The sequence below is a fragment of the Haliotis rubra genome, unplaced genomic scaffold, assembly GCF_003918875.1.
Source record: "Haliotis rubra isolate DU_JTF1 unplaced genomic scaffold, ASM391887v1 Scf897, whole genome shotgun sequence".
Taxonomy (NCBI): Eukaryota; Metazoa; Mollusca; class Gastropoda; order Lepetellida; family Haliotidae; genus Haliotis; species Haliotis rubra.
In genome coordinates this window covers 386,331-411,880 of record NW_025767631.1, presented here as the reverse complement: position 1 = coordinate 411,880, position 25,550 = coordinate 386,331, and the positions used below count along the sequence as shown (strand labels likewise).

Genomic DNA, 25,550 nt, shown 5'->3' with positions numbered 1-25,550 from the left:
TACCCGTGATACCACCTGCCAATCACGAAAGATGGTAATTTGTGCTCATTTCCAATATTGATACATAAAGGGACCCAGACAGTCCATGTGGAATATGCTGCCAGCGGATAAACAAATCGGTTATACATTTTCACTTCCTGGGCATTCATTTCTAAATACCTTATCTGTTTTAAGATATCGTAGTTGTTGCTATCTTAGTTCAATGTTCCCTGGGTCTGTGTTGGCTGGAAGCTTGTTCTGGTCGATGGTTGGGTTTGGCAGTGACATGGGGTTGTTGCTATCTTAGTTCAATGTTCCCGTGTTGGCGAGGCTTGTTCTGGTGGTCGATGGTTAGGTTTGACAGTGACATGGGGTTGTCAGGATCCTTCCTGCAGCTGGCCCTGGTCCCCTGGCTCTTGGTTGAGGAAGCTGGCGAGGAGGGTGCCGTCTCCACGATGTTGATGGGGTAAGGAATAGATTGGCTCAACGGCGTCATTCCTTCAAGGGGTAAACCGTGGGGAAGGTGGAAACAGAGAGTGGACTTCCTCGTTTCCTGGATAAATAGTAACATTCAAAATCTTAATGCTGGTGATTTTGTATTTTATCTGTTTTCATAAAGATCATGAGTTTCGACTGAACGCCAGATTTATCATTTTTGTCGAGAATGTATTACGTAAATCAACAAAACACTTCGAGCAAAGATGAGTGTGGTGTGGATAACAGGGGTAATGATAACACCGGTGAGTGTGATAACGGTGAAATTAACGCAGTGAGTGTGATAACAGTGATAGCACCAGTGAGTGTGATAACAGTGATAACACCAGTGAGTGTGATAACAATGATAACACCAGTGAGTGAGTGTGATAACAGCGATAACACCAGTGAGTGTGGTGATACGATCAGTGGGTGTGAATACGGTGATAACACCAGTAGGTGTGATAACGGTGATAACACCACCGGTGAGTGTGATAACAGTGATAACTACACCAGTGGAAGTGTTGATAACAGTGAGATAACACCAGTGAGTGTGATAACAGTAAGATAGCACCAGTGAGTGTGATAACGGGTGATAACACCAGTGAGTGTGATAACACCGAGTGAGTGTGATAACAGTGATGACACCGGTGAGTGTGATAAAGGTGATAACACCGGTAGGTGTGATAACGAGGTGATAACGCCAGTGAGGTACAGTCAATGATAACGGTGACAACGCCAGTGAGGTGTGATAACGGTGATATGCAATGAGTTAACGATATGATGATAACACCAGTCGATGTAGTGGTACCCACCTTTTCATACAAAATATTGAGATAATCCCAACACGGAGCCACCAGCACAAAGCCAACAACAAGGAATATAATTTTCAAGTCTGTTTCCAGCTGCAACAGTTTGACAGAACGAATATATTGATACAAAACCATATCTGACTCGATGACAGTTTGACGAACGATACGTGATGCGGCCATGACTCCGTGGGACGACGAGAACGAATACATTGATACGAAGCCATATATGACTCCAGACACTTTGATGAGAACGAATACATTGATACGAAGCCATATATGACTCTAGACAGTTTAACTGAGAACGAATACATTGATACGAAATGTATATGACTCCCGAACGGTTTGACGAGAACGAATACGTTGATACGAAGCCATATATATGACTCGGGCGGTGGCCAGACAGCGTTTGACGAGAACGAACATTGATACATTGATACGAAGCATTGATACGAAGCCATATATGACTCCAGACAGTTTGAGGCGAGAACGAATACATTGATACAAAGCCATATATGACTCAGACAGTTTGACGAGAACGAATACATTGATACGGCTTCATATATGACTCCAGACAATTTTTGACGACAACATTCATACGGACTCACCTAATACTCCAGACAGTTTGACGACGAACGTCAACACCCATACTTTAACCACAGGTCCTCGTGTCTTTGCGAGGATTAAAGATTTTAAAAGATTTGTGATGACCCCCGACTCGAAATGCTTCCCAGTACAACAAAAGCATGTGTACTGGGAAGCATTTCGAGTCGAGAGACCTAAAATATCAGGTTTTTAAAAATCTTTAATCCTCGCAAAGACCACGAAAAGGACTCCCTATGACTACTTAAACTACCAAATACAAGCGAAAATAGAATGAATAACAAGGAAACTAAACATTTAACAACCCGCTTGTAGAGACACCTCACCTGATCTGGGGCCTGCAGCTGTTTCGCTGCACTTGGATCTGAAATATTAACAATCTACAACTGACACGAAACGGTTGATAACCGCTACATCACAGGCTAGAGAACTACTATTTAACGCTATATAATGGAATATGAATCAGGCTAACGTTTCATTCCTTCCTGTCTGCTGATGCACACATTAAGGTTTGCAGAAATGGTTAGTTTAAGCATATTTTATACACAAAGTGAAAAAGATCCGGAGACAAGTTCTTAGAACTTATATAACCCCTCTCCAAGAATATTTGAAAGAACAATTTTTCAGTGCTAGCAATCATTAGAAACAGACATGGAGAAAGATTGGCAGTTAAGGGGAAATATTATCATTCAAAAGATACAGAGAAAGAAAACTACTGGCATCGTTTTGATTTGCTTATATACAGGTGTACAGTTTTTAATATAAATTCGTTTTCAGGATTAGTCAAATCGGCAATGCTTTTTGAAAGAACATATAATGTAATCACAGAATTACAATAACAGCCATCTTGTATAGCTTTAAACATGATTTTTCTCTCGTATAATGAACACTGTAAGTAACAATGCTGAGAATTTTCTTATGGGTTGCCACATGCGCAGGATGGATCTGTAACTTAATCTGCATGCAGTATGTTATGAGATGTGTAATATCGTACAGAAAGGTACAGTGGAACTGAGTTTGAATTTTGATAGTGACGTATTATTTCTTCTTTCCTGATAGATTGTTCCACGATCAGATCGTCGTTGGGAAAAACGACTCGTGAGACGATTTGATCTTGTTCTTAACAACAAATTTCTCAACTTATAATGACTCATGGAGCCTACGCACTGAGGATTTATTTGTTCTGATTAAGCTTTATTCCAACATGTCCTTGTGATCCTATTGTTACTACTGCTTGCCTGCCGGGGCCAGTATGAAACCAAATAAGGCCCACTGAACTATGACTCTGATCAAGCACTTGATATACTTCATTTAAATACACGAAATGTGCGCAAAAAGTTAAATTACCTGGTTGGAAGTACTCCCTGTTTATCACATTGTCTGTTTTACCAGAAACACACCTAGATGAGACTGTAAACACCACTGATTGATCTTTTATGGGATAATTTCCACGAACCGATCAGAAAAGATAGAAATGCTTTTGGGGAAGGGGTCATAATGTATGTCAATAAACAACTAGCCTTTAAAAAGTATGGTACTTCCAGAAAGTATTCATGACGAAACCATTTGGATATATTATGTGTTGTACACACACCTGATTATGACAACCACCATACATTGTGGCAACGTCAAGATCAAAGTGTAGAAACAGCTCTAGATGCATCCAGTAAGATAAGGTTTGTTGGTGATATAAACGAAACTTTTCTGCCATGTCAACAATTGAATACTGTAGATTTAATGGAAAAAAACAATCTACATAACGTTATAAAGAGCGAGTGGGTGAGTGATTATTTACCTTACGCCGCTTTTAGCAATATTCAAGCAATATCACGGCTAGGGACACCAGAAGTGGGCTTCACACATTATACCCATGTGGGGAATCAGACCCGGGCCTTCGGCGTGACAAGTGAACGCTTTAACCACTAGGCTACCCCCACCTCCCCTGTTATAAAAGAGCCTGCTAGAGTGACTACAACCACAGCTACGGTAATAGACCCTGGCTGGAGTTGTTGAATTTGATAAGAAAGTTAGTGATCATCGGAGTACTTATATTTAGTTGGACATAAATGTCATCACTAAAATGTGTTTTACTAGACAAGTATGGTGTTACAAAACTGGCAATTACGATAAGCTTAACAATCAATAGAAAATACTAATTGGTTTGATATTTTTAAAACTGTGACTGTCTTGATGATGCATATAAATCATTAACGAAGTTTCACAAAGGTGTGCTAGATCATGTGTACAATCTAAAACTGTAACGATTCGTCCTGATGACAAGCCTTGGTTCGATACCGAGCTGAAATGCAGAATGGAATGCAGAAAACGGGACAAAATACGAAAGAAAGCTAAAAGAAATGACAAAGAAAGAGATATTCGATTGTATAAGAAACAGAAATAAATAACATGAAATACCATGCAAAAGAAAACTTTTATTCCAATATTGACGATTTTATTACTGTATTACATTTTAATGATAAACCCTCTTACTGGAAAATGCTGCGATATGTTGTAAAACATTCAGGTACAAGAATTTGCATTCCCGCTCTCAAACAGAATCCTATTGGTGATGACGATTTTCTTACATATAGATAAAGCAGAATTTGTAAATAACTTCATTACTTCGATCTCGACGAAAATTACGAAAATAGGACTCTTCCTCAATTTGATAGACGCACAGATTAAACTTTTAGAATTCACAACAGTGACTAAACAGAAAATTTCTGGGTATAACTGAATGTTTGCCACTCAATAAAGCTACGGGCCTAATAGAAGCTTTTAAGGAAACTGCTCATTCAATAAATGGGCCGTTGAGTTTCCTGGTCGAATGATCACTACAAACAAGTGTGAAACCATCAGAATGGAAATTAGCACGTGTAATGTCTGTATTCAAGAAAGGTGATAAAACTGAAGTATCAAACTACATCAGTATCTAACCGATATCACTTATATGTTGTGTCGGTAAACTGTTTGAGAGAGCTGTATTTAAGCATATGTCTAAATATTTCAATGAGAACAAACGATTGTTCAAATACCAAGCTGGTTTTCAATCTGGGAATTCACCTGTCCATCAAATACGCCAAGCTCTAGGCCATAAAGACCAATATACTATGCGATGCTTAAACCAAGGTTACTCCAAGCTGGCGTCCCACAGGATAAGTGTTGGGGCCGTTTCTTTTCATTGTTTGATGTTGATTGCATAAATCGACTATTTGCTAATGACACATGTACATCATAAAAAGCAAGGTTTCCGAAAAATATTACGAAACTGAAAACTGATTGAAAGAAAATCTCAGAAGGGTAAATGATTGGGCAAACTAGTGGTTGATATCATACAACCCAGATAAGACAGAATCACTACATTTCCTACTCAAAGATGATATTTGCTCGGTTGACTTATTATTTGACGATACGATTGTTAAAACAGCAGAACATCATCAACATGTGGGGGTAATACTATCATCGAACGGCAAATGGTCCTCCCATTTATCTGATATTGTTTACAAAACCTCGAAAATGATCCCAGAGTGACTCAATGAGAAAACTTAAATACCTTCTTGATAGAACATACGCTTCTATAGATTTACAAAGTTTTCTTATGACCGCACTTTGAGTACGCATGCAGAAATGGTTCAGCCTAATTTCTCCCGAATGCACTTTTGTTTTCTAAAAGAAATAATGTTTCCAGTTTCAGTGACTTGGCGAGTTTATCATAACTTCCCAGCAACAGGATAACAGGGATTTTTCCAAATGTGTCTATGAACCTAAACGATTAACTCTCTATTTTGATATCTATTAACAAATTACACAATGTAGACAATTGAGCATCAGACAGGTGGATATAGGGAAGGACATACCACATGTGACTGTGACTTTAGTACTGTTGTTGTTTCCTGTGGAAAAAGAAGCTTATTCAGTCACGGAAGCATTTTGTTTCGATGATGAACATTTCAGTTATCAGCACACGTTATAAACTCATTGCTGCCTGGTGTAAAATAACTACCTTGCACTCTCATCCATATCTTGTCAGGGAGATGGTCTTGGACAACATCCACTTGTAGACTCCACTCTGACTGCCTCATCTTAATCTGCTCCATGAAGTGGAGTGTTTGCTGACCACCGTGGGCTGTGTACACTGACCGTGTCCTGTCCCAGATGGTCAGTCTGGTCCGGTTGCTGTTGCCCAGTCTCACGTCCAGTAGGGTGACCTGGCTCGCTGCTCCACTGACTGTACAGGTGCAGGTGCTTGTTCCTAGAGCTGACATCCTCAGTAGGTTGCTGCTGATGTAGACCTCGTTGTCTGTCTGTGTCTCACTGTCACACAATACGACGCTGGCGACTTGTTCTGGAAAAAAAGTGTTTTTCTTGTCTGAGGACGAACTCATATAATATTTTAATAACTTGTAATTCTAATTGCCAAAGTGTCTACATGTTATAGGACATAACGCAAACTTACTTTAACATATATCACATGTTCCCTTTATTTTGGATAGAAAGGTGAGACCGCTACATCCATGTGACACATCTGCATGACCGGCATTGACGAGCATCACAGACAGCTAACTCCTTAAAGTCCACGTCATCCAATGTCGGATCAAAATCACATGTCGTCATCCTGATGTCAATCCCATAGCGATAATGTCACTCACAATCATTCATTGTTGACTTAATGAGGTGGCTCGTGTCGGATCTAAGGGAGGCCAAGCGGATGTTTATGACTGATGTTTCTGTTTGCGGGTAGCCTGTTCTCGCAGGCAGGTTCCTTCGCCATCATGTGTCAAAAGTATCTAGATATAGTTTATAGTCTTACTGTAGTCGTCTTCTTTTCACAATTTCCGTTTTTCTTGTGGTTATCAATATATGGACTTAATTACATAAACAAGCTATTTTTCACTAAAGTATCAGTTTGATGATATAATGATTCACAGCTAATGTTTAGCTATCCCTCGACTTCAGTGGAAGGACAACATTTACAGTTGGTTGCCCTGTACACGATTTGATGTGAGGGCCGATTTTCATTCTCAGCTCTCTGCGAAGTTTCAGTCTGAGCTGTCCTTCAAGAACCTGACATTTAACTGTCACATAGACATGTCACTGCAAGAGAACAGGGTCATATCTCAAACAAAGTAAGTAGTAGACAGGATGACAGTCCTGGACCAGGGTAATCTAAGGCTTCATTTAATAGATAAAGCCTTAGTTGGACCCTTACCATTACCATCTACTACAGAGCTTTATTTCATAAAATAAGACTTTTTCAAGCAAAATGTCCCAATTCCCAAAGAAATGTATTGCGCTCCAAAGGGAATTGTGTCTCTCACATCACACGAAGTTGTGACGGTGGGATACGAACCCCACCGGATATCTTACCTCTATGTAGTGTTGACGGGAGGTAATACTGTACCGTACGGTACGATCAATAATTCTTCTCTTACAAACCCCCTCCCTGGCCCATCCCTCAAGTAGTACAAGTTAGGCTCGTCTGCTTTGATGTCTACCTTATCTATATTGTAAGTTTTGACTGACCATATAGGATCAGTAGCTCGTTTCCGAGTGTCCCCTTCGTGTTCCCCTGGCTGGTAAAGATACCTAACTAGGGATCTATCTGGTATTTGTTTCTCCTTCCCATGCAATGGAGCAGCCGGTTCAGCCATCACTGTTTTTAATTTGATAGCGTCTGCCGGTTTCTTACCAGTGAGCCGAGTAACTTCATGGTTGATTGCCGACACCACCTTAGGTAACCTTTTGACCCATTCAGTCGATCGTTTTTCCGGGTTGCTCATTTCTCTCGCATATTGATACCCGAATAAACGTTCAGACAAAGTCCTATTAAATCTCTCAACTATGGCTTGGCTGCGATGGGCTCCAGCCGTACCACGCCTGACCTTTGTATCGTGTTTGGCTAGCAGTTGTGACACAGCACCCATGAACTCCCGCCCGGGGTCAACTTGCAGCTCTGTTGGCCACGTCAGCGGACTGCGTTTGTATATGCGTTCGAATCCTCTGGCTACCTGGGCAGAATCTTTCGTGGTCAAGGGTTCGGCTTCCTTGTAGCGACTGGCTACGTCCACTACGGTTAAGGCATACTTGTACCTCTTATCGTGGGGTAGGAACAGTAGGTCTGCTTGGTGAACGTTATTAGGTACATTAATACCAAACTTCCTTCTAGGCACATAGCGTGGTGGTGGTAAATATATCTGCCAAAGTGCTTGTTTTTCAAGCCATGTTTTGACCTCCTCCGGGGATACTCGAGTTATTTTAGATAGTTTATCTACAGCGCTAGCTCCTTTCCAATATCCACGCGGACTGTAGTAAATAGCCTCAAACTTTTTCTGGTTCCGTGACATGTCACTATTTATTTATACCTATGTTCTTGGTTCAATTTTCTCATGCCCGTACGCGTACGTGTTTATCCCATCAATGGCTATCCAACGTTTAGTGTCCATAGGTGATAATGATGTTTTATTTATAGTCAACCCGTATATCCTATGCCCATCACTTCTAAGTGTGTTCATTTTATGTTTAAAGGTACGGGTCTTGAACAGGGCTTCCTTGAATCTGGTGTGTTTGATGTGTTGTTTCACCACGTATTTTTTTTTACACCCTTAGCTTTCCGGATCTCACCATTGTCGGCCTTCAGTATGGAGTACATCTTAGGCCTCAACCCTATGTACTCGGCTATGGGCGTGCCAGCACACTCGTCCTTCATCTTACCTAGGACCTTTTTATTCACCGTGCTGTGTATGGCATGGTCCTTGGGGTAGTCGCTGGTGTCGTACAAATCGAGGTGTTTTTTCATGTCCTCGTACACGTCCTCGGTTCGAATCTCCATCAGCAGGGAATCCGTGTCAGTATATAGTACTTCACACCTGTCGTCGTACTGTTTCTTAAGCTCGTTGTAGTAAAAGTCGTACATCAGGTGTTTGGATAAATCAAGGATGCTCATCCCAACGTAAACAGGCCGGTTTAATATTATGTGACTTTTCTTCATGTGTATGGCAGCCAGGTCGTTATCGAATATCTTACTACGGTTGAATGCAGGGTTAGCGATCAGCTTCCTGAGTTTTTTCCTCTTCATTCGACCGAACCAGCTTCACGTCCACGCGTTTCCTCAGGTTCTCCATCGTCTTACCGAATACCGAGTTGTTCATGAGCTTATACAAGTTTTTCTCAAAGTCACTGGTGGCCAGCTTTCGCAGGTCCGTGTTCATTCTGATGTAAGGCTCCATCCATGGGCTCTGGTTGAACACGAGCACCCTGTGTATTTTGGTCAGTTTCATACCCAACGACAGGTACAGCTGCAGGTTGCGATAGTGAACTATGTATTTGGTCTTATTCATTAAGTTAGGCACGAGTTTTTCAACGCCCGTCACCCGCCTATCTAATAAGTTATGTTGGTATTCAGACATCCAGTCTGGGTTAACCCTCATACGTTCGGGAGCTAGGGGGTAGCTGTTGTGTGATTCGTGTAATGCCTTGGGGTATTCCAAGTCAACCTCGAGGATATAACCTTTGTTCGAATCCGGCGCGATGCTCATAACATCGACCTCATGTGACGCCCATTCGAATCCCCCTGTGGGTAGATACTGACTCATAGCCCATCCGTACAGGTTATTTGCGTCGAGATAGAGAATGTGATTGGTTGGTTTGCTAGGGTCGTAGCCATTCACGTATTGATTATTTGCTTTAGCGTATCGTTTGGTTACCATGGAGATCCCACCTCGCAGACCTTTCTCAACGAACAGGTGCATGTCATAATCAGTAAGCAATTCCAACTTAACTCCGGTCTTTTTAAGCAAGGCATCCCACGACAGACCTGGGCTGGTGTAATACCATGCTGGATCTAGTTTATACTGCTTGATACATGTCCTCCTAAATGTCTCAAATACGTCGGCTAATAGTAGTACATCCATCTTCAAATACAGATCGTGATAGTCACCCAGGTTTTTACAACCAAGTTTATTCCATACATTAATAGCGTACGAGTAATCGTCTTCGGATATTTCCGAGTCTGTCAGATTGCTGTAAAATTCTTTGATGGGGGTAGTCTGGTCTCGGTGAACTTAGTCCAACTATCCATATATTCATAGGGGTACACCCCCTTCCTCATAAGCAGAGATCTAGTCTCGGCGTCTGTGTATCGATCGGTAATAGGGAAGGTATCGTTGGCTTTAATCAGGCTGGCTAATGACGACAATAGAAATTGACACGAGTCAATGAACCTAAGTCCGTCTAAGCTGAAAGAGAGATATTTCTCCATGTTGTTGGGAATGCACGTTATATTACCATCGATTTTCGCGATGGCCTGCATGATTAAGTGAGAGTCGTACCCTCTCAAGTTGTGAAAGACAACGGGAATGTTTATTGTTTTAGGGTTGATTCTAAGCTTGAGGTTACATTCGTTATGAGCAGCGCCTCTATACTTACTGGTTATGTGACAGTGATCTCTCACCGAATCACCGTTAAGTGGTGAGTCACACACGTGACAGTTAATGCTACGGGAGTGAGCTAGCCTGTCGGCTTGGGTCATACGCATGGGAGCGATTCTATACAACTTTTTCCTAATAATTTCTTCTTCCTCCTTCAAACACTTTAGAAACCTTTCAACCGCATCAGGACCCCTGTACACCACGGGAGCTTTCGTTTCCCCATCACAACGGACGACTACGTATCCAAACCCACATGCTTCATGCTCTTGTGTTTTGTATGTGAAGCTCTCACCTGTGGGGGTATCCCCAACAGCCTCAACAGGTTTGACCAATGCTTCAAAGTCGGCGTATATAATATAAGGCACGGACATTTGGTGCTTGTGGTTGTAGAATTTTAGGATATTGTCACCTTCCTCGGGCATGTCGATGCGTATAGCCGTCTGTCCCACACCTTGGCAATACTCCTGGTGGGATTCTAATAAATCAGCTCGGCTGAAACCGTGCAGACATCGCATACAAAAGTGTTTTTTCCCATCGTGTTTCGACTGATCGTGCAACAACCGACTGAAATGTTTTATCCACGTGTAGTGATACTTTTCACCTCGTTGGATCATAAATATATTGATAACACGAGGGGGGTTCCCCCCCTTTCCCACCAACGAGCTGAGCCTGTGTATTATTGTTGTGTCGTCTTCGTGTCCAAAGACATTTATAGCTAGATTATTCTGTTTTTCTACTTTAGTGATCTGAGATATGGTGGTTGGTTCATCTATACCATCCCAGTTGAGTCCATCGTCTTGGGGATAGCTAGAAGGCCTGTCTGAATGAGTGTCAGCTGGAAACAAAGCTGATCTGATAGCTAATCTCAAGCAATCGTTTCCTCTATTCTTAACGTTGACTATGGCATGTTTTTTCTTATAGTATGGAGGCAAGTCTAGGTATGACCCGCCTCTGAACGGCACGTAGTTAGCTATGTCTAGATAGACAATATCGATTTTATCTACAGCCCACCCGGATCCCAAGTGTGTGTAGCGTTCTAGGTGTTCCTGTATCTGCTGAAAACTAGTATCGATCGATGTGTTTATAGTCTCTATCTGGGTCACGACCTCTTGTACACCTCGGAAGTAAGGCTGAACGTACTCGGTAACATCCCCTACGTTCTTCTCGAGTGTCATTTTAATTGTGATTTGAAATTTGATACTTCCAAGACTGGCTAGTTCCTGTTTTATTTTATCATCTATCAGGGGCTTAATATCTGAGACATCTATATTCCTATCAACGCGCATGCGCCAGCCTCTTAAATACTTACCTACAGCGCGCTCAGTGCGTACGAACTGTATAGTATTCATAATTGCGTACACACCTAAGGAATTAATGTCTAATTGGGCCGCCGTAAATGTAAAAAATCATATATCCTCTCCGTCACCCCAATGAACTATTTTTAGATGGGCTGTTTCGATCCAGTGCTCACACTGTTTGATATAGTATTCCTTGAAGTTTAGCAGGTATTCCGATATACTTGTAAAACAATCTATCTGATATTGAGTCGTGATGTTCCCCACACATACGAAGGGACGAGTATACTTAACACCATCTTTAATCCATACCATTTTCAATATTACCTGAAATCTGAAGTTCAGTTTATCTTTGAGTATGTTTTTTACCTGAGATTCGATGTCTTCACTGGGATCAAGTTCCACAAACATATCTATACGTAAGTGTGTAATAATCTCTAATTGGGTCACTACACTGCTATCTTGAGAAATCGCCTACGTTCTTTTATGTAGGCCTTTTTATTCTCGTAGATGAGGTGATGTCTGACTACGTTCGCCCCGTGAGCTTTACATAAACAATAGTGTCCTTTGACTCCCTATACCACACACAGAACACGAGTAGTTGGGACTTCCCATGTGGGAATAACAGTACCCATGAGTACCGCATCCCCTACCACAGGTCTCGGTCTTCCCCATAAGTATGTATTCACATCTATACATGTTAACATATTTATATGTGTATTAGTCTAATTGTTTCACAACCAAAGCAGTCGCCGCTATACCCAGCGCTATGAAGGTCAGTTCACGGTCCATTTGTCCCTTGGATGGTGTGTAGTACTGAGCGAGTGTTGGCTTCTGTAGTGGCTCCAATCGTTTACCAGTTAATAAGTAGTATTGTCTCGCTGCGTCGTCGACATCGTGGAATGTTTGAACGGCATGGTTTTCACGCCTGAGTTGTTCGTTAATGTAATCGATCCGCTGGAGGCGTTGTTTAGCGTACTCGGCCTGTGCTATTTGTAAGTTCTCAATAGCGAGATCGTGCCGCTTCCTCTCCGCCTGTATTTCAGCCGCGTGTGACTCTCGTAGTTTAGAGAGAGGAAATTACTCCCGGAAAATGCCAGGGCATTCACTAACGCACCACCGACCATCATAGCAATCGTAGCCATCCTTATATTTATTTCATAATATCTTCAGGTATTATTCCTTGTTTTACTAGGATGTCTTTTGTGGCCATCGCCATACCAAGGTTCATTATTAGCATACCCATATCCTGCAGGTTGAAATCTAGCTTGATAGTTGGTTGTTTAAGCACCATTTTGGTCAACCGAGCGTATCCTACGGCTAGACTGGTGACCACTGTGGCGTGGTATGCGTCGTTGACGAACGTTTTCCCCTCAGACATTATGTATATGATATAAAAATATATATTTTATTGCATGATATGCGGGTTGACCTTTAATTCCGGGGGTGTAGGGAGACCCTCACTTCGTGTATATAGCCATGAGATAGCCACGGCAGCAGTTGCGCATACAACTAACAAGAGTCGCTCCGGGTGAGTCACCCTGATAATTTTATGTTGGTTACACCACCGTTTTTTACCGGCAGCTACTCTCTTAGGATTCTTCTGCCTGGTTACTGTGGGAGGGGTCACCTCCCTGGAGGTTTCCTCCAGTTGTTGGGGTGGGGTCTCCTCTGAAGGGGTCTCCTCCTTGGGGGTCTCCTGTGCAGCATCCATCTATACTATTATTATTATTTTTCCTCTCAAATTGACAATGCTTTGCCGTAATAATCGCCGCCGTCACCGGGGCTAACAACATACCGTATTTGTGGTACAGCTCGCAGCTGATAGAGCTCAAGGCGTGTTCGATAAAAGGGTCTTTCTCTAAGTCTTCCCACAAGTAAAGTCGGCGCTCCGGGGGGATGGGAAGGAAGTATGACGCAATACCAGTGTATATCTGGGTCATAGCCGATCCTATTGTCTTTGTCATTTCTGAACCTAGTCTAGCCTCGTATTTAGCGTACAGTTTATCGATTTCTTCGGCTGACATTTTGTGAATTTTATCCGGAGTGTACTCCCCAAAGTAATGTTTGGCTTTGCCACCAACAGCCAACGCCACCAGTTTCTCTCGCTTATCATCATCCACCTGTGGTGATTGGGGTACCAACAGTTGCTCTAGCAACTCCTCACACTCCATCCTATAATATGATAAGTAAGTTTTAGTTTTAACAATATAATATACGATATAAGCGAAACACAGAGAAATAAAGGTTAAGTTGAACACGACAAACACTTCAAATGCCATAGCTATAACTAAATGCTAAGTATTTATACTAAGCATTGCTAAGCTTTGCTAAGCATTTACATTGCTAAAATTTACTAAGCATTTACTAAGCATTGCTAAGCTAAAACACACTATAGGCTACTGGTTGGTCTGTCTTAAGCACGAGCTTAGCGTGTTTAGTTTCAGCGAGCTGTTTCTTCACCCGTTCCCGTTCTAATTTGCTCATCACATCGTTCTCTCTCAAACACTCTTCGAACGAATCCCTGTCCTTGCAGTGAAATAAGGCAACCCATCGCGTCTGCTCCCTGAGGTCTTTCAACACCGAGTTGAACTTCTGCGTTAGCACCCAGACGCTGTGCTTTGCGTGTCGGCCTGAAAATGCCAGGTACGATAGCATATCTCTCTTTTTTGTTATCTCGCGATTAGCGCTGCAGTCGTCCAGTATGAACAACGTCGACTCCCCTTTAAATTTCATATGGTAAGCTTTCAACCAGTCCTGTAGACGTGGCCCCGGATCGACTCTGTGTACGTCAGGGTCCGTCATAACCCAAGGTCTTTCCGTGTACGTTTTATTCATGCTCAGAGTAGGACACATGATAACGATGTGGTCGAACACATCCCTGTAGTACCCCTCCAACATATCCAACACGAAAACGGTCTTACCACAGCCAGTCTGCCCGCACACTATGGCGCAGTGTGGGTCGCGGGGCAAATCAATAGATGGCTTGCACGAATCTCCCATTGTCTATATTAAGTTGCGCATCCATAATAACGTACAGATATAATTTCAACTTGCCAGCGGGTTGAGCCTTCTTGGTAATCTGGATAGTAATTCCTTCGCTACCATTGTCTATTCTACGGCCGCTACCGTGTAGTTTATCGTCATCCGTGGATCGCATGTCCAACCACAGCGCGTACTTGTTAGTTAAGTATTCGCCGATTTGCACGGATGATAGGTCCAGGTCTTTGGCTATGTATGGATGTTTGCTCGGCAGCTTTTTTATCTCATCCCACTGCTGGTACGCACGCATACCATGACTAAACAGCTGGTTGGGCACGCCCTCGATGGTCACTTCCACCTTTTCGATCTCGGGGTTGAAAAACTTCTCGCTGTCCCTCCGGAACGGTTCGTAATCCTCCACGGGGACGACCAGGATGCCTTTCATCGATCGCGCCGGCACGTTCAGGTTGATATTCCACACAGTGTCGCTCTTATCCCGCACGATAGATCTATGCCTCAGTATACGATCGTACAGGATGGCCACATTACCCGAGTACTGGTTTCGAACCTGCCTTGCCAGCTCCGGGTTAGTGACCATGTCGAACTCCAGAGAGATGTTGTCTATGGTATAACTAGCTTCATCGCCGTTCGGCGTACGCACTACTTTGCTGTAGTCGTTAAACGTGAGCTCGTATTCAAGCCTATCACCCAGCGCGGCTTGGTAAAACGGCGCGTGTTCCGTGAGCAACTCGAAGTCGAGCGGCACGCAGAACCGGTTCCCGTACGCTTGAGCGATGGCCTTTTCACCGTCCGATAGCTTGGCTAACTGGTCTGCCGTGAAGGCATACCCAATGCGCGATCTGGTCGATTTACTGATACCTTGGTACACGTCGTTGACGCGTTCTCCCTCGCTTTTCCAGAGGTCCTGTAGCAGTGAAACACGTCGCTGTCGTCGATGCTCAGCACCTCGTTACCGGTGATCTTGATGGTCGTTTTCTTGATGATAGCTCGACCTACGTTCCGCACTAGCTCGCGTTTGTCGTTGTCGGAGGTCAACGTGATGTTGAACGCCAGTCGAACAGTGCCTGGTACAATGAGGTCATTCGCGCCAAGGTTTGGAAATCTAACCAGCAGCGTTTGATTCTGGTCTATCTTGCTGGGATTGTTGGTGATGGTCACCGACTGACGCACGGCTTTGACACCTAGTGGCTCTCTCGATCTCCTGAAAGGATCTAGTTTTCTACCGTACATTGTTATATAAATGAAATATATAAGTTTTAATACTAAATAATGGCTGAAGGTGGTCATGAAGAAATACCTATGGATGATATGTGGGATAATAGTGCCCTAACATTCGAGGATGATGAAACCTCATTCTCGCAAGGCAACGAACTCGTGAAGCAGGCCGTCAACGGGTTTTACGATGGTTTAAAAGAGGATAGAAATTACGTAGAGCCGTGGGGGCGAGAATATTCCAAGTTTTTTGTCGATGGCAAGGGCACGCTGCGATTGAGGGCTCACCCAGAGATCGATCTCATGAATAAGCGCACTAGAGAACCGCTTGCTTTATCAACACTCGGCAGTCGCCATGGGGGTGACTTTATCCGCGATGAACTAGGCTTCATAGATTACGGGGGCGCACGGCCTAAAGCCCTTCCCCTTCAAGATCTGCAAGACATCAGGGGCGCCACATCGGATCAAGACATGACTGATAACATTGAAAAGCTGTTGGCCACCTACCATGACAAACCCTTACCCGGATTCGAATTTACCGCTCGGGAACTGCGGGGGCTGGACATGGCCATGCAAACCATTCGCGGCCATCTCGTGAACAACACGGCCAAACTGGACGCGATAGACGACCATATCGCCCATGAAAAGGTCAAACTCGGTGAAACGGAGGACGAGTCTCTGAAAGCCACCATCGAGGAACGAATACGTAATTTGGAAGAGGAAAGGAAGACCCGGCTGGAAACGGCATCCTCCTTCCGAGACCAGCTTCGATCCCAGGTCAGCCGTGTGCGGGGAAACCGTTGATCGAGTCCTCCACCAAGACACCACGTTAGCTGACAGGATCCGAATCCTGTTCCGGGAGCAAGGGATCACCATCGCCAGCATTTTGACTGCATTGGGCTTCATCATATCTACCCTGGTGGTGTCACTGACGCCTGCCGGCGGTGGTGGTACACCCACGCATGCACCAAGTGGTGGTGGTGGTGTCAGAGACTGGATTAAAAAACTCGGGGAAACTCTAGCTAAACTGGCTGGTAAGGCCGCCGAAGCCCTACCCGGCATCCTGGGTAGCATCGTCTCGTGGTTGCTGAGCGCTCTGGCTAAAACTGCCACGTGGCTTAGTCAAAACCTGTGGGCAGCCATCGTCGCCGTGGCGGGTCTGGTGTACGTAGCGGCTAAGGAATTTTTAACCAAATGAGCCCCAAAGCTACCCCACCAACCACCATGGCTGTTTTACGATCGATGTGCTGCTGATTGGAGGCTGCAGACTGGGGCTGTAGGTGTGTGTGTTGAACCCTAGGCTCCGGGGGTGGTGCCACTATACCCGTTTCACCGGTCGTGGGTGGTGGGACGTGGGGGACGTTGACATCGAGGTTGACGCCCAACTTTTGACCCGCCGTGGCTATAACTATTTCGTTGTTGTAGCCCACCACTTTTTTTACTCTCAGTTGCATATCGCTCGGAGCCATGTACAGTCCCACGTCGAACACGTAGTCGACTTTCGACCTGGCATATTCCAACACGTCTTGGTAGCGTTTGATGGCACTCGGGAGATCAACTGGAGCATTGATAGCATCCTCAACGTTGACAACGAACTGTTTCTGAGCGTCGTAAGCAGTCCCTTTGCCTAGGATATTGGAACGCGTTTGCGTCTGCGCACCCAACAGCGCCCACACGTACGTTCGAATCGAGTCATTCAAGCGTTCGGTGCCGGCACGAGTATACCCTTTCGATTCCAACATGAACTTTTTCCAGTCACCCCCCTGCTCGAACCTCCAAACTCGGTAATCCTTGCTGTCGTCGAATGCCATGTAACGGTCATCCCACTCGTTGGTTGTGATATGATGATACGACTTGTATCCCCAATCTTGCAACTTCTTGCTGGCTTCCACGAGAGGCATGTTGTGAACGATAGGAATACCCAATCCGTGGTTCGGTCCCGGCAAACGCCAATCCGTTTTAGTGTCGATTCCGAATTCGTTGCAAATACGTTCGTAGGCCCGTCTATCGTATTGGTTGTTTACTGCATTCCACGCTTTTTCTTGTGAGAGTGGAGCGCTGATCTCTTTGAGGATACGCCTGACCTGGTAGTACACGTGAAACGTGAACACAGACTGACTCAGCGGTCCACGCCGAGTGTCGGATACACCACACCCCGTTGTAGCGCACCACACTGCGAAGTTGAGTTGATTCTGCCAGAACTGCATCGGGTTGTTGAACCAAGCGTGCACTGTCTTAACGTTAGTCACCGAAAACTTATACTTATCGAACACATCTATGAACTGGGCGTCGAAATACAATCCATCAGCGACCACGATCTTCATGTTTTAAAACTATTATATAATGAGTTTATATAACATGTACATAACACTTCCAGGAATAACGAGCGGCGAGGCCGTTCAGCTGACGCACGCGATCGATAACACGTCGGGTCAACTCGAAGTCGCACTGTGCGATATCACCTACCTACCACGATGGACTAACATCAACGCTAGCAACAATAAACTGTTCGTAGGTGGCGCTAGCAACAAGATAATTGACGGTTACTACAGCGTGTGCTCTCTAAGCGACGAGGTATTCAAACCATTGGGAGCCGAACTCAAGATGAACGACTCAAACGGTACAGTGGTGTTAATCAACAACGGAAGAAACTCCTTGAGGCTCGGTCGACCACTGGCGAGGACACTCGGTATACAGCCTGAAGAGATAAAACCAACGACTACCGCCACAGGCACGAAGTTACCCGACCTAGTACCGTACCGAGAGCTGTGCATTCATCTCAGCCAGGTTAGCACAACGGACAACATTCAAGGGGGTCACCCTTCCACTATACTGAGAGCCGTACCGGTGAAAACGGAGAAATACAACGACGGCAGAACCGAGTCGTTTTCACCGCGGCAGTATAAGAGGTTAACCCAGGGCAACATCCCTGAGCTGATAATATCGGTGTTAGATATAAATCATAATCTCGTGAATATAGGATACCTCAGCGTAACGCTGCACATAAAATGACCAGCGCACAAGGTCCCGGAATGAAGTTGAAAAAATGCATCAATGTGGGGATCTCCGATCTCGGGGACACACGCGGATTCGACGACCCCGGAGTAGATGGTAAAGTGTACGCCTTGCAACTTAAAAACAGCATTTACAAACGCGTTGAAGTCCCCTCCGGTGGTACTAGCAACCTAAGCGATATAGTAGATACCTCAAGAGCGGCAATCAACACTAAGTACACCCTTGTCAACACCGGTGATAATTGGATGATATACCCATCGTTCGGGGGCAAACTGTTCGACTTAACCGATGTTGAGAGCACTACCGTCGCCCGAAACTAAACCATATACGCTCGTTTTCACCGATGATGACAAGTGGGTGTTATTACCGGGTAAAGTCGACTGGTTTCTCAATATTAGGCTCGGCTCCCCCTACGTGTTCACGGATAACAAAGACAACCACCTAAACAAAGTCGTGAACAACGGAACCCTGCTCGTGGCTTACATCCCGACTCAGAGACGTAGCGTAGTCATCAGCCCACTCGCCAGTATGGCAGCCCACATGCTATCGAGTAAAGCGGGCATGCAAAACGTGGTATTGCAGTTGGTGTCTGAATTCGAAGGCGTGGTCAGGATCCTGGAGAGTCTACCGGCGAACTCAACACTGATCATCCAAGTCTACCTAGGGGAACCATCGCGGGATGATGTAGAGATCGTGAAGGGGGTCAAACTCCGGTGGGGGAAACAACAACAGTATCACGTTTGCAACGTTTACGTGCGGGTGGGTGTCGACTCCAAAACCAGTCTGCAGGGTGTCACCGTGGTCGTGGAAGACACTATATCACTAACCAAGATCTTCCTACCCGACAACATACACTTCATGGGGGTGAAGTGCACCCCTGAACTATTATCAGAAAACCAGTTGGAAATTATATCGTAATAGTATTATAGCAATGTCTTGGCTTCGACCCAACACTACACTTAACGACTTAGGGGACACGGAGGGATTCGATCAGCCTGGTGAGGAAGACACCTTATACATCCTACACTTGAAAGACAACGTGTATAGGCGGGTGTCGTTATCAGATTTTAAAGAGCCCAAATGGATAGTCAACTTAACACTCGCCTCACCTTATATCACATCAAAAGAAGATGGGTATATCTCTGAAATTAAGAATAGCGGTACCGCGCTCGGGTGTTTCGTTCCGGGACCTAATACAACGATTGTACTAAGACCGGTTTTACCTAATATGTTACTATCATTCATCGGGGGTGAGTTACAGTATAAATGCTACAGAACCCGATCGGATATTCCAGTTGTGTCACCAGGCTCCACACTCATCATAGAAGTGTATATCACTAGAGTTAATAATAATAATCTAGACCAACAACTTGTACCCGGGGTGATAATACACTGGAATCCCCAGAACAGTAGTGAACGTCACCGCACCATCGTCATACAACCGGACCCCTCAACGGGTTCTATAACCCCCTCAATAATACCCTCCGAGGGGGATAGTGTGGATGCAAAGTTACCTATTAACTTCTCCACTATTCTCCTACATGAGGATTTACACCTTATAAGCCTCAAGTACGTTAATCGACTGTTAACTGAAACCCAATTAAAATATCTTTTGTAATATATATTATAGGATGGGATTGTATCCAGGCATAGATGAAGTAGCGAAGACTCTGGAAACCGTAGACGGGTTCCGCTTGAGACAATTATGTGATGTAAGACGTCAACTAGAACAAGACCGCGACAAGCGTAAAGCATTATATAAGAAATACCATAGAGTTTTCAATGCCGTGGACGGGGCTGACACTGCCCTTATGACAACCAGCATGGGACTAGGGGTGGCAGGTGTTGGGTTATTAACCACCATCGTGGCTGTACCTATAGTGATGGGACTCGAAATAACGGCTGGGGTGTCAGGAGTGTTAGGATTGGTACTTAAATTTGTATCCCGCAGACTGCATCGTAAGGCATTGAAACACGATGAAATTAGAATTCTGGCTGAAGCGAAGTTAAACACAATAGATGATCATATTTCCACCGCGCTCACAGACTCTAAAATCTCTGAGGAAGAGTTTCGTTTGGTGCTATCAGAAATCACAAAATATAACAAAATGAAACAAGATATTCAGTCCAAGTCCCGTAAAAGTACTACTATCAGTGAATCCGAGAAAAAAAAGTATATAGAACAGGGAGTACAAAAAGCCCGGCAAGCCTTTATAACGAACACCAAAAATATAACAGACGATTTACATTAAACTGTTTCGTTGAGGCCAACGTGACATAGCGACATGTTAACATAGATAAAATGAAAAATGCACTATGATGGATGGGCCAGACAGGAATTATTGATTCCAGACAACGTGTCACGTGATGCGTGGGTGCGCATGATCTACCCGTTAAACTGACCTACTTCAGCTAAGTCCGCGGTAGCTCAGTCGACCCATTATGTATAGTCTACGCAAGCTGTGCATGTGGGGTTCGTATCCCACCGTCACAACTTCGTGTGATGTGAGAGACACAATTCCCCTTTGGAGCGCAATACATTTCTTTGGGAATTGGGACATTTTGCTTGAAAAAGTCTTATTTTATGAAATAAAGCTCTGTAGTAGATGGTAATGGTAAGGGTCCAACTAAGGCTTTATCTATTAAATGAAGCCTTAGATTACCCTGGTCCAGGACTGTCATCCTGTCTACTACTCACTACCTGAGGTTCAAATCATGTCTGTCACTGACCAGGCGCGTAGCAAGCCAAATATTTTTTGTGTAAGCCCGATAGGTTGCAAAGCTTTATGTTTAAATAGTTTAAGTTCAAGTTCATTTTTTCACTAAAACCACTCACAGTGGTACATAGCACAGATATGCAGTGCTTCATAATGTTATATTGATATTGATACGAGGCAATATCATTGAACTTTTGATAGGTTTACATAAGTACATGTAATGTACATAGCACAGATATGCAGTGATTCATAATGCAATATTGATATTGATACAAGGCACATCATTGAACTTTTGATAGGTTGACATAAGTATATGTAATGTACATAGCACAGATATGCAGTGATACATAAAGTAATATCATTGAAGTTTTTGAAAGGGTTAGAAAAATACATGTAATGTATTTGCTGAAGTTATCAACAGTTGTGTAATTTCTTTCCATAAAAAGATTATGCAGTTTAAAGTAATTGGGTCTTGTACAACAATACTTTGGTAATGACTTATTTCTATCTGTTAACAAAGAATTACACGAAAAAATATAGTGGTACTCATCACCCACTTCACTGGAGTTACACATCAGACACTGTCGGTCATTAACAGGCACATGATGCCAGCGTCCTACTTCGACAGGTAGCCTAGTATTACCAGTTCTAAACATCAATAAGCGGTTGTGAAATTCTGTCTGGTAATAAAATATAGTCTTCAGCACCAAACCACGGTTTTATACTGTCATATGTTTTACCCTTAGACGATAAGGATTTTTCATATTGCCATTGTGTTATAAACTGATCTGTTAGAATTTGTTCAACTTTACAAAGGAGCCAGTTCCTATTAATACAATTCTGATTATACCAGATATATGAAAATCCACAATCGTCTAAAATAGATTTAACATAATGTCAAGCTGGCTGGTATTCAGTATACTTGTCAACTGTAATAATTTAGTGTACACTTTAAGTGTAAGTTTATTTTGGTTTTCATTTTCTAAAGTTTTACAACTATAGGATAATACTCTTTTTTTTAACATTAATACTTAAAGGGGGGCGTCCAGTATCGCCGTATAACATATAAGCCGGGGTACTTCTACGTAAATGGAGCACCTTCTTAATAAACAATCTATGAACTAATTCTAACTTTTCAAACTTACTAGAGCCCCATATCTCACAACTATATAATAATATTGGTACAACCATATGGTCGAGTGCTTTATCACAGGCAGTCTGGCGGTAAGCGTAAATTTCTTGCTTTAGCTAACAACCAAAACATTGCTTTCAGGCCTTGTTCTCTTAAAGATGTAATGGCAGCATTATATTTCCGAGTCTTATGAAGATTTATTCCAAGGTAAGTATAAGTGTCAGACATGTTCAAAGGTACGTCACCAAAATAATTTTTGGGAAAATTCACTCTTGCAGTTCCAGAGCCAAATATGACTACTTTAGTCTTTTCGATATTTAATTTTAGCTTCCACTTTACACAATATTCTCTAAACATATTGATACTACGCTGTAACTCATCCGGACTTTCAGCAAATAAAACCATTTCATCAGCATACATCAGTACAAAAATCTCAACAAATCTAAATATATCATCAGTTTCTACACCATCACAGGCATTAGTCGCTAGGTATGACACAACGTCATTAATAAACAGTGAAAAAAGGAGAGGTGATAGATTTTCTCCCTGGCGTACGCCTTTACAACAGTCAAAATAGGTAGAATCGTTTCCACCTGTTGACACACAAGACTTGATATTATCATAATATTATAAATAACCTTTAAAACTTTCCCAGTAATTCCGAGTTTAATCATTGATTGCCAAAGTCCCACACGCCAGACATTATCAAAAGCCTTTTGAAAGTCTATAAAAGCACTATATAACTTTTTCTTCTTAGATTTAAGTATATCAATTAGTCCATTTAAAACAAAGATATTATCTAAAGTAGAGTATCCCTTTCGGAAGCCCGCCTGTGCCTCACTTAACATATCATTATCATCAAGAAAAGTACTAAGGCGATAATTTAAAACAGAAGTTAAAGCCTTCCAAGGCATGACAAAATAGTTATTGGCCTATAATTTTCAGGATTATTTACATTACCTTTCTGTTTGTAAATAGGCTTAATTATTCCTATCAGCCATGACTGGGGTACGGTACCACATTCCTAAACCAAGTTAAACAACTCATAATATAGCTCAATAAATTCATGCTTAGTATGAAAAATATTCTCATTTTCTATTCTCTCTATTCCGACATTCTTCCGTGTCTTTAAATGATTAATACACTTCAAAATGTCTTCAACAGTAATATCCTTATCAAGCACATCATTCTCAGGGACCATATCTATGTCAAAAACGTCATTTACATTATCATTAGATTCATCTGCGGCATTTACATTCTTGAAGAAATTATAAAAATCATCCAGAGGAACGTTGGCATTTGCTACTTTTCTGTCTTTAAAGAACTTCCAAAATGCTGAAGGGTAATTTTTTGCGATGCGTGAAAAATTACTTTTAGTTTCAACAACAAACTTTCTATATTGCCACTTAACAGTGTTCTTATATACACGATTACATTTCTTAACATTTTCTTTATCAACTCCTGATCTAGTCTTCTATATTTCCTTCTTAGTCTTCTATATTTCCTTTTCATCACAAGACAATCTTTATTATACCATTGGCATGAACTAGATTTTCTACATAAATTACGGCCTTTACTAACATTTCTTCGGCCAAATACCTGCGTAGCAGCTTGTAAAAAGACCTGACCCAGCTTGTCAGTGACATCTGTAACGGTGCACGACGGGTCACAGCGACCTGCACGGGCTTCACGTGCTCTCGTGAGCATGTTATGCAGGCTTGAGGTATCAGTGCAATTAACAAAGTCACATGACCTAACTGGATCAAATCGCTTTGGATAATCTGAGAGTACATTTTCGACATTTTCTATATAATCATCAACATTTTTTACAATGGCATTTCCAAACGTGATGCACAAAAGTTCACGAATGTCACTGTAGCAAACTGAGTAATTAATCACCTGAAAATCTTTAATTACAATTGATGAATCATGCGATGCCAGCACATAGTCCACAACACTAGTAAATAGTACTGACGGCTTGCTCAACCTTTTTAGCAACAATCATGTGTAAGCCCGGGCATTTTTCAATAACGGTAGCTACGCCGGTGCTGGCTTAAAATTAGAGAATGTACATACAAGTCAAGGCTGACTTTGTTCGGTATGTTCGGTAATTATTGAAAAACCACAGGTCAAGGTCAACATTATCAAAGGAAATGACATAGTTTCAAATATTACAGTCATCAACTCAAGATGGTAAATATTTAAGTTCGGCAAACCCCACTATTAGCAGAATAATAAGTAATGGGCCTGTATGGCGAGATCCTTACCTTTAACACACTGATTCATTACCACCAGGTGTGACGGGTGTCTGTTCTCCTCTCCGACTGGAAGGTCCTTGAGACCATGGATAGAGGACGTCTTGTCACTCTCCAGGATGCAGTACCTCTTCTGACTACACTCCTCCAGAACCTCCCTTATCGCTGCCTCATAGGCCGTCTTCTCCTGCACATCCGAAGTGTTTAATAGGCATCTTCCAATGTCATAAAAGTTATCACTGAAGGATTTGCTACAGGAACTGGGGTCCTCTTCCTCAGGTGAGTGTACTCTTTGCAACAGCGCCTGTATCAAAAGTCTCTGATTTCTAGGACACTTGATCTGTTTACTTTCTTCATTGTAACAAAGGTTGTTTGTTTTTCCTTTCAGGTCTGCGAGATTAACCTTTTCACAAACGATGGAGCCTGAAATACAGCACACGTCAATGAACAAACTTCTCAGAATCATGGCATGAGTGCGTGGTCAATTGGTTCTCTCACGATATATTACGGCTTTCTGTAGAGAATTGTCTAAAATAGGTCTACAGCAACCCATGCTCGTCGTAACGGGACAACAACCCACATAGCCGGACCACCCGATCGGGTCGACCACCAACGCAGGGTGATGGTAAC

The 25,550-nt window shown here is 43.0% G+C and overlaps 1 protein-coding gene across 4 annotated transcripts in view; it reads right to left on the bottom strand.

The window, feature by feature from the left end:
* Window positions 1-6: 6 nt before the first annotated feature.
* The window catches only part of LOC124263734, a 45,294-nt gene continuing 19,750 nt past the window's right edge, over window positions 7-25,550 (bottom strand). For 2 of the 4 annotated variants that reach the window (XM_046698400.1, XM_046698401.1), the window contains exons 5-10: window positions 5,869-6,210; window positions 5,723-5,758; window positions 4,348-4,350; window positions 2,192-2,229; window positions 1,269-1,358; window positions 7-532 (exon numbers count right to left, since the gene is read on the bottom strand). In XM_046698400.1, the coding sequence (XP_046554356.1) occupies window positions 278-532; window positions 1,269-1,358; window positions 2,192-2,229; window positions 4,348-4,350; window positions 5,723-5,758; window positions 5,869-6,210 (764 nt within the window). In that variant the 3' untranslated portion in view covers window positions 7-277. Of the gene's footprint in view, window positions 533-1,268; window positions 1,359-2,191; window positions 2,230-4,347; window positions 4,351-5,722; window positions 5,759-5,868; window positions 6,211-24,932; window positions 25,344-25,550 lie in introns of all 4 variants that reach the window. The other 2 variants (XM_046698398.1, XM_046698399.1) reach the window with 2 other exon arrangements.